A 14,251-nucleotide genomic window follows, 5' to 3' on the forward strand; every position below is an offset into this window, starting at 1 on the left:
TGCCGGCCCCTGAGTCAGAACATGCACACTGGAAACCAGAACTCTGTGAGTGAGGCTGATCCAAGAGAGAGAGACGTCGGGAGCCTAGGGGCCCCACACAGGACAAACTGCTGGAAATAGCTGGGTAGCATCGGAGTCACCTGACGCCAGTTCCTGGGCTGGTGGCTGGGCTGGGCATGAACTTCGGAGAGAACGGGCCCCGTTTCCAGGCTCCTTGGCGGCTCCCCCAACCTCTCCAGGCGCACTGGCCTCTCCTAATGCCATTTTAATTGCACGTTTAAGCACAACCTGCCGTCTTCCACTGGGGGAGCGAGGCTCCTCGTTAACCTCTGCCAAGCTGTGAGGAGCCCGCAGACACTCAGATGATTGTCTCCCCTCCTTCCCTCCCTCCCTCCCAGCTGCCCCTCCTCAGCTCGTTTTTGACTCAGAGTTAATAAGAGATTTGAATGAGTTCTCTCAGTACTGAGGGCTGTCCCTTCAGCCCGTTGCTATAGTAATCTTCCAGAGCTCCAAAGCCATGTCTGTCTGTGTGCGTATACCCAACTCACATTATCTCTCTCTTTCTTTCTCTCTCTGTCTTTCTCTCTGACACACACACACACACACACACACGGAAACACAGCATTTTTCTCTTTTCTTCCTTTTCCTCTGTCTTCTCTTATGCCTAGAGCCATGATCAATGAAGTCATTAAGGGTAGAAAAGCTCCACCAAGTTTCACGAGAGGAGAGGGGCCCTCTTTAGGGAAGGCTGGGAGCAGGAAGTGAGAGCTTCAGCTTAGTAGATAGATGTCCCTCCATCACCCTTGTGGAAGGTAGCTCAGAATACACAGGTCCCCCTGTGGTAGCTGGAGCCCGCCTGAACAGCCCCCAGGTAGAAGCCTCTGGGGGCCAGCCTCGTGCCCTCCATAGCTCCCAGCATCTGATGTTGCACTATTATTTTTTTTTATTCGAACAGCATTACTAGTTCATTGTTGAAATTTTGGAACATATAGAACAGAAAGCACATAGAAGAAACTAAAAATTATTCACAATCCTATCACCCAGAGCTATTTAACCGCTGTTAAATTTTGATGTCTGTTTTTTTCTGCTTTACAGACACATTTTTCCCCCAAATTATTGTCATACTGCACAAACTTTTCTGTAAGCGCTTTTTGTCCACACTTAATTCTATGCCATGCATTTTCCCCATGTCATTAAACATTTTTCTAGAAATATTTTAATGGCTGCCTCATTTCCTATCATACAGATGTCCCATAATTTATTTAACCATCACTTTATTGTTGGAGATACAGGTTGTTTCAAATCTTTTGCTACAATAAATAATGCTGAGGTGCACATCTTTGTACATAAATCTTTATACACATTCATGAATATTTCCCCAGCATACATTTCTAGAAGTGGAATTACTGAGTTAAAGGTATGCATGCTTTTAAGGATTCTGATATGATTTGCCAGATTGCATTTTAGAAAGGCTGTAACAGTTTACACTTTCGCCAGCAGCATATAGGTGTCTTATAGCACCCTTGCCAATACTGGGTATGTTAATTAAAAACACTTTATAGGTGTGTGTGTGTGTGTGTGTGTGTGGCCATGCTTTTGAAGGAAGCTCTGCCTGTAGTGTAGTGATCATTATTAGCAAACGGTTCTGCTCGATGCCTCAGGGCTGTCTTTCCTGAGCTCACCTGTCAGCCCCAACTCCTGTGACATTGGAGCCACACTGATCAATGAGCAGCAAGGCTTCAGGAAAGCCTGTTCCCTTTGCCCATTTGCCTTACCAATGGCCCAGGCAGGCAGGCGTTCCATCAGGCCTGGCCTCTGTCCTCATGCTTCCCTGGGGCTCCGTACTCTTCCCTCCAGGAGGGCACAACAGGGCCTCTCAGGGCCTCAGCAAGGATGGGAAGCAGAGTGGGCAGGGAGCACACAGGGCCTCTGGGAGACTCAGTGTGCACGTGGGAGTCCAGCCCCTGGAGCTTGGCAACACTCTGCCATCTCTTGATTTCAGGAGGATTTGCAGAGTAATCCCTGATTTTATTGAGCGGCTGTTCCAGCAACGAACTCCATGTTTACCCAGAAATCAGGCCTTAAAAACCAAGGATCTCTTGTCTTTTATCTCTAGGACAGCAGATTTCACAAAGCGGGTTTTAGCTCCCCACTGTGACCCCGCCCGGACCCTCTGCCCCCAGCCCGTCGCTGTAAGCAGCGGGCTCGCTCTGTGGGTCGCATCCGTCTAGGCAGGGGTGAGATGCAGCAGCACTCTTACTTGGACAGTGTGATTGTGTGTGTGCAGTGGGGTGTAGGATGGGTTGGTCATCTTGCCACATCATCCTCTTGAAAGTGAAGGAGGAAATATAGCTTGGCCTGGAGGAAGAAGGAGCCTCACCAAAGAGGCTTTGAGCTCCCTTGTGCCCTGAGACTCCTGCCCCAGTCACTGAGCATTTGCCCTCCAGCTTCCCATTGGAACAACCATGATAGAGTTACCCTCAACCTGCTCCTCAGGGAGCCTGCAAGGGTTCCTATAAGAATCCTATAAGATTACAGGCGCGGTGCCTCACGCCTGTAATCCCAGCACTTTGGGAGGCCAAGGCAGGCAGATCACTTGAGGTCAAGAGTTCAAGACCAGCCTGGCCAATATGGCAAAATCCCATCTCTACTAAAAATACAAAAATTAGCCAGGTGTGGTGGTGGGTGCCTGTAATTTCAGCTACCTGGCAGCCTGAGGCAGGAGAATCACTTGAACCCAGGAGGCGGAGGTTGCAGTGAGCTATGATCGCGCCAATGCACTCCAGCCTGGGTGACAGAGTGAGACTCTGACTCAAAGAAAAAACAAACAAACAAAAAAAGAAGCTCACAAAATTATTTGAGTTCCTTGGGAGATGAACACTATGTAAGAGGAAAAATGTAATCATCCTTGGTCTGGTTTCTCCTCCATCCACCTCAATAGTCATGACAAAACGGGTCTCCCAGTGGCCCAGGGCTGCAGGATACATTATGAAAATCTAGCCGACTGTCAGGAGGGATGAGGGTCCCCAGAGAGAACGGGGCTCATTATTTTCCTGATCTACGTGTCAGTTTCTATAGCACCTGTCACACTCAAAGCCAGGCACACTGACGGGGAAGGTTGGCTAGGGGTATTTATGATGGGTACAAAGATCAGACAAAAGGGAGACTCTCCTGATGTAGCAGTTCTCAACTGTGGAGTGATGCCACACTGATGCGCTGTGATCAAGGGTGAGGCATGCCACAGGCAACTGATTCCTTACGACAAATAAAGGACCCAAGTTTGCAAATGAGTCACTTGTTTCCGACGTCACTGCAGATTCAAGAATACCCTTATGAGTCTGCCCTGCACTCTGACAGAGTGGAGTTCATTTGCATTGCTACAACCTACGGACTCTCTTATCTATGCCAGGGCCCCAAAGAGAGTTGTGTTTGTGGTTCCATCAATGTAACAGTCCTGAAGGGGGAGTATAGAGTTTGGATAAAAGCACTGAAATTAGGCTGCCTGGATTTGCTTTTATCTTTTCCATTAATGAGACATGTGATCTTGTGCAAGTCACTTAGCCTTTCGTTGTGTCAGTTTCCTCAGCTGTAAAATGGGGTTGGGGAGGAATAATAGCGCCAACCTCATAGAGTCATCCCATGTAGAATGCTTGAGAGTGCCTGACACATACTAAACAGTGGGTTAGTGTTAGCCATTGTTATTGTTAATAGCTGTGGAGATCATTATTGTAGTCTTTTTTATTATTTGCTTCATTTCCCTAAAAGTCATTTTGGTTTCAGTAATGTCTGGCTATATCCATGGGAGTATGTTGTGTACAAGAACACCAGCTACTACGCATGCCACTGCAGGGGTAGGGGGCCAGGCGGAGGTGGAGAGACCCCGCTCTTGAGACCAGAATTTCTGTGCTCCATCCTCTAAGATCAAGGGCAACATAAGAACTAATCAAGATGTTCTGTTCTGCCTGGTGCCAAGGGGCAGTGGGCCAGACAAATGGTAGACACTTGGAACCCCTACTGCTCATTTGCTTCAAGTGAGTTTTTGTTTTCTTCTCTAATCTCCTTCTCTTCGCCTTGCAGGCAGCCGAACTTGGGATGGTGTCAGCCTATTACACATACATCTTCACTAATCTGGTAAGATGTTCTCACAGCTCACCTCCTTGGAAGAGAGTGTTGTCAGTGGTCAGGATTGATGGATTATAAGGGAAAAAAGCCCAGGGGATGACGAGTACAGGAGATAGAAGCAGAGGAGCAGAAGCCAACCAGAGAGGCAGGGCGTCCTGGAAATTCTCATCCCAATAATTCTGAGCCACAGGAGAATGAGGATTTGGGGAATCTAATGCCTCCATTCAAATGCCGCTAGCTACATAAAGCGAATTCTGGGCTGTAGTGTGATGGACGAGCCTCCTCAGTAGGTCCAGTTACTGGCCTGCAGTCTAGTCTCTACATGGACTTAGGGATCAGGTGTCCTAAAAAGTCCTGTGAGGTTTAGGAGATGACAGCCCAGAGAGACAGGCTTGGACTCTGAGATCCTTGTTCTTTTCCAGCTGTCGGTGTCTATGAACAGTCCTTTCCAGGGGCTGCTGTGGGATTGTTAACCCTGTAGCATCTGACAGGCCTTTGTTCTCAGAGCTGAAACAGACCTTAGAGGAATTTAATGTGACCTTTCTTCTGGTATAGGGACTCCCACAACAGGCTTGTCAGGAAGCCGTTCAGCCTTCGCTTGAACTTGAGTAGAAGTGCCTAGTTTGCCACCACCATCCAAATACCTGTCCCATTGTTGGGCATCTTCATTGTAGTCTAGCGTGCACATAGATGAAAGCCACACATATTATATGCGCGTAGCTTAAGAAAACTTTTTCCAAGTAAGCACACCTGTGTAAGCAGCACACAGCTCCAGAAATAGAGCATTACCAGCACCCCAGAATCTCCCTCATGCCCCTCAAAACATAAAACAGATGAACTTGTTTCCTTTTTTTTTTTAACCTAACACTGCTGCTATAAATTAGAGCATTGATATGTAAAAAGGGAGAAAAGGATTAGACTACTCCCAGAGCAAAGCAAAAGCATTTGCTTAAAGTAAGGAGGCATCTGGGGGAGCCCGGGCAAGTTGGCAAAGGAGCAAAGAGAGATTAAAGTACAGTTGTGTTCCATTTTGGGAGCCTGGGAAATAGAAGGAGGAGAGGGAAAAGGCAGGCCAGTGCCAGCCTGCCAGAGAGGCTCCCTAAATTAGGCCGGCAACATGAGTAGAGGAGGAAGGAACTGGGCAACGAGGTGTCGCTGGGGTGATTTAGCAGATGGAAGGAAGCCATTCATTTGGAATATGAGTTCCCAGGACAGTAACCGGAATGAGGTGGAGTTGCTTGGCTTAGAGGTTTTTAAGACAGCATCCTCCACAGTGTACCACTATTTCCCATTCATAGAAATCATAAGAATGATGGTGATGATATTATCTAGTGGAAAAAGCACTGGCCTGTGAAGTCAGGAGGCCCAGAGTCAAGTCCTGACTCAGCCTTATGCTCACTGTGAGCCTTTGGTTGAGTCGCAGTGACTCTCTGAACCACAGTTTTCTCATTTTAAAAATGGGAACATATAGCAGCATGATTTATAGTCCTTTTCTCACTCATAGGTGGGAATTGAACAATGAGATCACATGGACACAGGAAGGGGAATATCACACTCTGGGGACTGTGGTGGGGTGGGGGGAGGGGGGAGGGATAGCATTGGGAGATATACCTAATGCTAGATGACGAGTTAGTGGGTGCAGCACACCAGCATGGCACATGTATACATATGTAACTAACCTGCGCAATGTGCACATGTACCCTAAAACTTAAAGTATAATAAAAAAAAAAATGGGAACATAAAACCTTACAAGTTTATTATGAGGATTAACTGGAATTCTGTAAGTAAAAATGTATTTTAAATAGCAAAGTACTATATGTTTCTAAGGCATTATATTTAGAAAAATATATAGCTCTATGATGCTTTCAGTTTTCAAAGAGCTTTTCTCCTTTTTGGGTGGGCATGGATGAGATCAGCTTTGGGAATTAACAGGACTCATGGAATTAACAGTTTGTAAGTTTGCAAGAGGAAATCATGATGAAAAGTAACTATGTAAATGATGCTGGTTGAATAATAGTCAAGAAAACGACAGCAGAGCCATTGCAAAAATCTGCCAGTAAGAGAATATTCTAGAAGCTTCTCATGAGTGTGTTGGCTTTCTAAAAGGGACAAACCTCTAATAGGAGTAAAGAAACTGTTTTTAGGACCACTGTTTCTGCCCAGTTGCAGTTGGTGTTTTGTTTGTTTGTTTGTTTGCTTTTTATTTTGTTTGTGTGTGTGTGTGTGTTTTGTTTTTGCTTTTTTTGAGACAGAATCTCGCTCTGTCACCCAGGCTGAAGTGCAGTAGTGCCATCTTGATTCACCTTCCAACCTCTGCCTCCCAGGTTCAAGCCATTTTCCTGCCTCCGCCTCCCAAGTAGCTGGGATTACAGGCACACGCCACCATGCCTCGCTAATTTTTGTATTTTTAGCAGAGATGGGGTTTCACAACATTGGCTAGGCTGCTCTCAAACTCCTGACTTCAGGTGATCTGCCTGCCTTGGCTTCCAAAAAGGCTGGGATTACAGGTGTGAGCCACTGCATCTGGCCCAGTTGGTGTTTTGGGCCATAGAGGGAGGGGCTTCATCCAGAGGGTAATGAGTTGTCTTCTGCATTCTCCAGTCCCTTCTCCCCAATACAGATGCCAGCTGGGTTTTCATTCTTATTTCTTCTTTCTCTGAATCCCTTGGGGATCTCCACCGTGTCTCATCACTCTGAATTCTGCTACAGTGATGCAGTAGGTCCTCAGATCAGCTTTTAGAGAACAAGCAGGGTGAACGGGAAAGGCATGGACGGACCTTGGCATTAGGTACTCATGACTCAAAACTTTTGTTTGACTAGCTACTGGCTGTGTGATCCTGTGCAGGTTACTTAACCTTTCTGAGCCCCGGGAACCTCTTCTATAAGTGGACACTAATAGTACCTGCCTCGGGAGATAATGTGCACATAGCAATGGACTCACAATACGAGTTTATTTAGGAGAAGGTGTTATTTTAAGAAGTCCAGCTTATGCCTCCCATGGGCTAAAATGAATGGAAGATGCTTATTTTGCTCCCCAGCCATGCATGGCCTGTGAAAGTGACTCCTAAAATGCCATTTTATTTATTTCCAGATAAGAAATAGGACTAGGTAGTATGGTTATTGTGTGTGACTGAACTGGCCATTGTAGGGTTTATTTGTGTCGGTAATTGCTGAGTAATTGATCAAATGCCCATACCTCACTCCCATCCAGGCATAAAGAAAAGTGATTGATTTAGGGCATCTGTAATAAATGAATTAGGTTGACTGCTGTGGATTCTGTCAGTTGATTACCCATCACAAGAATTGGGACAAAATTATCCATCACAAATCGAACTTCTAAACCATCAGTTCATTTGACCCTATAGAAACACAGTTTCTCTCTCTGTCAGGGTCCAGTCAGCAGAAGAGTGAGTGTTCTAACCCTGAGCCCTGGGTGACAGAGGTGACTGATGCAATAAGAGGAACTGAGCCAGAGAGAGCGGAGGCTGCTCGGGGGTCACACAGCCATCACAGGCGGAGCTGGAAGAAGCTGGGCAAGTCCAGGGAAGGGCCAGGTCTCTGGTGCAGGGGAAGCTGGGCTCAGTGACAGGGTGACAGTGAGGTGTCAAGCAATGGAGAGAGACACTTCTGCAGGAGGGGAGAGAGCAGCAGACAGGGACAGCCCCTCTCCAGAACAGAGGAGGAAGTCAGTGACAGGAAGTATGGAGATGAAGGCACACAGTCAGAGGAAACAGTGAACTGACATCTGGGCCTTTTATTTGTATTACCTATTTCAAAATGAGATCTGGGTGGTCGGAACTGATGTTGGAGACTTGATCAGTGAAACAGCATCATGCCCCTGCTTCTGGTTCTAGTGGGTCAGGAATCATTCCCCTCAGAGCACATCTCTGATCAACAGACGGCAATGGCACCTGGTTAAGGTGGGAGCCCTGGGGCAGAGGGTCAGCTTATGAGGTCCAAATCGTGAGAACTTGACAGGGAAATTGACAGCACTTGGCCAGAGGTCGGGCACGCAGAGAGCAACTATGAGGAAGTAAGTCCTGGCAGGTAGACTGAGGCAAGGGGTCAAGAGTCCAGGCCAAAGTGAACTGGACCGATTAAGGAGCAAATTAAGAGAAATAAAATTACTGTGCAGAGTCATAAAAGCATGCCAACACAGGGAACTAGTTTCTGCCCTCATCCAGAAATCAATCTGCCTGCCTGCCTGCCTTTGTTTGCAGTTTAGTGGCGTTAATTATATTCTTAGTGTTGTACAACCATCACCACTATATATTTCTAAAACTTCATCCAGCCAAACAGAAACTCTGTACCCATTAATCAGTAGCTCCCCATTCCCCGTCCCCATGGCCTGTGGTAACCTCCATGTTATTTTCTTCTCAATGAGTTTGCCTCATAGAAGTGGAATTATACAATATTTATCTTTTGTGTCGTTTATTTCACTCAGCATAATGTTTTCTAGGTTCATTCATGTTGTAGCATGTGTCAGAAATTGCATTTCTTTTTTTTAAGCTTTGTATTATTGTGGTGAAATATATGTGACATAACATTTGCCATTGTAACCATATTTAAGTACACTTTTCAGTGGCATGAAGTACATCCACATTGTTATGCAACCATCAATACCATCCACCTCCAGAACATTTTTCACCTTTTCAGAATGAAACTCTACCCATTAGAGGCAAACTCCCCATGCCTTTTTTCACCCAGCCCCTGGCAACCATCATTCTAATTTCTCTCTGTATGGATATGACTACTCTAGGTATTTCATGTAAGTGGAATCATATAATATTTGTCCTTTTGTGTTTGGCTCTGTTTACTTAGATTCATGTCTTTAGGGTTCATTCATATGTCAGAATTGCCTGCCTTTTTAAGGCCAAATAATATACTATGTGTGTGTAGACACACACACACCAGATTTTGTGTATCCGTTCATTCATCGATGGACACGTGGGTCGCCTCCACCTTTTGGCTCTTGTGAATAATGCTGGCATGAACATGGGTGTGCAAATGTCTGTTCAAGTCCCTGCTTTCAGTCCTTTTGTGTATATGCCTAAGAGTGGAATTGCTGGGTCATGTGGTAATTATCCGTTTATTTATTGAGAAACCACCAAACATTTTCCAGAATGACCACACCATTTTTCGTTCCTGTCAGCAATGTACAAAGGTCCCGGTTTCTCTGCAACCTTGACAATACTTGCTATTTTTCATTTTTAAAAATAATAGCCATCTCGATGGGTGTCAAGTAGTCAGATGTGTTTTTTATTTCTATTTGAAGTGTGCAAATTGGAAGAAGCAAGACCACATGACTGAAGTTGAGAGTCCTGGCGATTAAGAAGCTTTATAATGAGGGAAAGTAGCTGATGAATAAAAATTGCATCCTTACAATCAGTCAGAAGTGGTAAAAATCTCCAGTTCAGGAGCTTATGAGCTGGGACCTTTGGAGGTTCTCTGTCCTCATATGTAAAATGTGAATAATAATATCCATCTTTTAAAAATCTTGGTAAGATTTAAAAATTAGCAACTGATAACACTGTACCTGGTAGGTAATGCTAGCTGCTATAACAGATAAACCCCCAGATCTCATCGTTTCACACAATGGAAGTAAATTTCTTACTCAATTGAAGTTCCAAAAGGGTGTTTCTGGTGAGCAGCATTCCATAAGGTTATTCAAGGCCCCAGTCTTCTTCTAGTTTATAAATGTGTCCTCTTAGAGACCAGTGTTAGGAAAACAACATGGAAGATCATACATGGGAGGGTTTATGGGTCAGGCCTGGAAGTGACACGTATTATTTCAGCTCACAATTCCATTGGCTAGAATTCATCACATGGCCACACTCACTTGTAAGGGAAGCTGGGAAAGGTAGTCTAGCCATGTGCCCAGGGAGAAGAGGAAATGAGTTTAATGATCACAAAGCAATCTCTGCCACATTATTAAATTATCAATCATCATCACACATCTATTTCATGTATACTAAAAAACCAACTAGAATCCCAAGCCCTGGCTTGTCTTTTTAGAGGATAACTGATCCTAAAAGTGGAAATCAGCACTTAGTTATAAGGATGTCAGCTTCCCGTATTCTCTTACCCGAGGAGGGCATGCATAGGGCGGTTATAGATGCACTGTGCTTATTCCGCTCTTTACTCTGCAAGGGAGTCTCTGTCTTCCAGTCGGCCTCTGGGTTTGGTTGGGGGAAACCTTTGTTGTGCAAGACTGATGGAAGTTTGAATAAAAGACATAAAGAATTAAGGGCCTCTGGGCAACCAGTCTACCGTTGAGACAGCAGGGTGGTTGATGCCGTAAGAGAAGAGATGAAGGAGGAAGCTCAATTTGAGCTAATAAATCTGGAGGGATTATCCAGCTACTAATGAACCCAGAGAGATATGCAGTCACTGCCTAACAGAAAAGATAAAATCACCCTAATCTATTATCAGAGAGCATAGGTGGGCCCTGTGCCTATGGCAGGAGCTGCCATCTCAGCAGAGAGAAGTGTTGAGATTTAAGGGTAAAGGTCAAAAGTCAGGGACTGCCAATGAAAGATGGGAAATAATTGGGCACTGGAAGCAGGAGGCTGTGTGGTCTGCTGACCACTGAGCTGCTACGGCATTGCAGGTGGTGTGACTAGCTGGACTCCAGCGCCACCATTTCATTGCCATGCCCCAGGCAGGGCCAGAGCTCTCTGCTCTCGGCACCGCCGCTGTGCTGGAGGGTAGAATGCTATTTGTGGGGTGTCAACAGAGGCAGTGGGCACCCAGAGTTTTTCTTTTGGGGAATCTAGAGAGAAGGGACTGAGAGCTGGGTATGCCATGTTAGAAGACAGGGAGAAGGAGTACATCAGCAGGAGGCCTCATTATTATAGACGGCAAGGCCCTGGACTAGCAGTGAAGCAGCTATGGCTTCAAGTTCCAGTCCTACTACTAACTAGCTGGGTGTATGGCAATATCAATAGTTGATATTTACGTGAGTAAGTGCTAATAAGTGCTTCACAGTTATTTTCCCATTTAAACCTCACGACAACTCTAGCAGGAGACACAGTTTTATCCCTATTTTAGAGATGAGCAAGTTGAGACCCTCTTCACTCTACCGCCTGTATCTGGGTGAGCTATTTTACCTTGCTGGGCTTCGGTTTTTTATCTGAAAAATTGTGAGGTTGTATTAGGTGATCTCTAAGGGCCTTTTCAGCCTTGGACCTGTTTCATCCTATATGTGGTTTGGGGCATGTCAGTTCACAATGCCTTGGAATTGGGGATGTTCCCTGGAGTGAGGGGAGAATGCCCCACCAGGTTGGGGAGTTCGTGTGACTCGTGGAAGCAGTTTCTGTTCACCCGACAGCTCCTCAGATTCCCAAACTATAGTCAGGTCCAAGTGAGCCCTGCAGAAATAACCCCTCCGTGCCCCAGTCTCTATCTTGTTTTGGTAGAATGGATATATGCAGCCAATTTTCCTCCCCTGGGTTCGTTTTATTGTCAGTAGACCTGAGCCTATGTTTATTTTTCCAAAGGTTTATCAGAGAGATTAGCCATAAGTAATTTGAAATTGCTAAAATTATTACAGAAAGGGGACCCAGGGCAGACAGAGAGGGAAAAAATAATTGATTCCAGGAGGAAGTGAGAATGCACACAGCCCCACTCTTTCACTCCTTGCTTTGGCGAGTTGACGCTACTCATCTTTCAGGACTTACTTAAATGTCACTTCCTCAAGGAAGTCTTCCCTGACACCCCGCAAGGTTGAGTCTGCTGCCACACACTCTCCCGGCACCCTGTGTTCTGGTTTTTGTAGCATTCATCTCAAGTGGGAATCCATTTTTCTACGCTAACCTTTCCACCAGACTTTGAGCTTCATAAAAGCAAGATCAAATCACTCTTGTTCATCACCATAGATCCAGTGGCCTCCTGCATAGTAGGCACTCAATAAATATTGTATGAGTGAATGGAGCATTCCATAACATCTGGAGTTCTTGGGGTAGAAGGGCTGGCCAAGTAAGATAAGTCATCTCTTTAGATCCCACAGGAATTCAGTTCATCCCAACTAAGCCTCAGACACAAAGGAACCTATCTGCGTTTCAGCCGGGGAGAGCTGGGCCCTATTCCCTATTCCGCGGGACCCCCGGTACTTGCTTAGCCTACATGACAACTACTCCATCTGGAATACCCTTCCTCCCATTCTGAGCTGGACAGATTTGAAGTCAACGTTGTGCAGGACCATGTAGGGTGGTTTAGTTCAGGATCCAAGAGACACAATTTCAGGGGTTCTGCTGAGTGAGAGTGATGTCAAAACCTGAGGCCCAGGGTTGGCACCAAGAATGATCACTGAGGCAGGGGAGGGCAGAAGAGTGCAAGGACAGTCAGGCTGATTGTGCCAAGTGGTCTCTCTGTCACCTGGGACTGTTTCCTTCACTGGCCACACCATGCCTGCCCTGGTCAGCCTTGATCATGTGGTGTCTTCAGGCCAACACCTGGCAGCTGACTCATAGAACCAGAACCCAAGGGTCTTTGAAAGAAACCTCTCCTTCAGGTTATAAAGGCCATTATGAAGTGATCTAGTCCTGTACTCTGTCCCAATGGCTTGGCATATGAGGTTGGGTGAGCCTGATTACTGTGTTGACACTGAGGATAGAGAAAGGGTTTAATGGAAGCTGCCAGGGCCTCAGATCAGGGAGAACTTGAGTTCCTATCTGGGCCCTGCCGTACATTAGATGTACCTGTGGCAAGTTACTTAACCTGTTGGCCTGTCAGTTTTCCCTCTTGTAAAATGGAGATAATCATGCTTATCTCATAACATTGTTTTGTGAAGACCATGGGAAGTTTCTAATCCTGAGGGTTGTTAGTAAATATTATTTCCCTTCCCTCTCTTTTTTCTCACTTACCTGTCTTTATTTCCATCCTTAGACCTCAGTTTCCTGATTTACTGCCTCTAGCTTTCCAAAACTCTACAGCTGTTATCAGAAACATTTCAGTTGGCCTCTCACCTAGTTGAACTGTAATTCCCAGGATGCTTGAGCCTTTCAGTTCTTCACGGAAAATGCAACAGGCACACATGAACATATACACACACATCCCTATGCACACTTCTACACACACACACACACACACACACACGGCCAGAAGTTACAATCCATCAGCCAGACAACTTTCTAGTGCCAGAGCAATTGATTCCAAAGTGTAGTTTATTGTAAAATTATTAAAAGTATGCATATATTTCAGCTTTACTGAGCCTTTTAGGAGAACCACTCTGCATAATATAGTATACTTTGATGAATAAATATGTTTTTAGTGCAACTAGAAAAAAGAATGATGGAGTGAAATCTCCTTGTGTGTCAGTCTGAGCTGCCAAGGTACCACCCTACCCAATGCAAACCCTGAGAGGTGGCAGGTCTGGCGGTGACAGATGTCTCCTGGGCGTGCTTGGGCACAGCAGTTTCTTACAGAGATGCTATTGATCCAAACCTGTGTTTTCCAAAGCTGCTAACCCTCCTGTACCTATTCTCTGCACATGGTTGTTGGAAGATGGAAATATGTTCAGAAGGAGAAAAAACAGAGAGAATCACAAGGGGATTCAGGAGGCATTGACTGAAGATTTATTTTTTGCATTGTGGAAACTGTGGCTGACAGCTTGAAGTTCCTTGGCCCAAGTTATAGGATTATAAAATGATTAGCCAGCTATGATTAAGCAATTTGCATATGGAAAATGCTACCATCAACTACACTGATTCAGCAAACATCTATTAAGTGCCTGCTGTGTGGTGGGAGAAACAAGGACTAGGAGGATGTGGTCCAGCAGGATGTGAATTGAAGAGGTCTGCGTCTATTAATGTGAGGTGTGGCAGCCCAGAGGAGAGAGCGTGTAGTTCTTCTTTGGGAGTTTGGATGAGGGTTTACAGATATGGCTTCCCTTACTGAAGCATGGGTTAGAGATGGCAATTGGAGAGTGACATGTAGGCAGTGGTAAGTTATGGTTCCTTTTGTGCCTGGAGCAGGAGAGTGTGATGGAGAGAGGTGGACCCAGAGCCAGCCAAGGAAGTCTCAGGTGAGATGATGTCCTTCTGCTATGCACATTTGCCGGACTTTTCAGCATTGGAATTGGTGTCAGTAGGCCCAGGGTCTTGTCTTGGCTGTCCCACTGACTGTGTGA

At 45.6% G+C, this 14,251-nt stretch overlaps 1 protein-coding gene across 6 annotated transcripts in view; it reads left to right on the plus strand.

Moving 5' to 3' along the window:
- Positions 1 to 14,251, plus strand: part of GRIK4 (glutamate ionotropic receptor kainate type subunit 4) — a 477,471-nt gene that overhangs the window by 322,712 nt on the left and 140,508 nt on the right. For all 6 annotated transcript variants that reach the window (XM_057299274.2, XM_057299272.2, XM_063608842.1 and 3 more), the window contains one exon: positions 4,078 to 4,131. In XM_057299274.2, the coding sequence (XP_057155257.1) occupies positions 4,078 to 4,131 (54 nt within the window). The remainder of the gene's footprint in view (positions 1 to 4,077; positions 4,132 to 14,251) is intronic.

The sequence above is a fragment of the Pan paniscus genome, chromosome 9, assembly GCF_029289425.2.
Source record: "Pan paniscus chromosome 9, NHGRI_mPanPan1-v2.0_pri, whole genome shotgun sequence".
Lineage (NCBI taxonomy): Eukaryota > Metazoa > Chordata > Mammalia > Primates > Hominidae > Pan > Pan paniscus.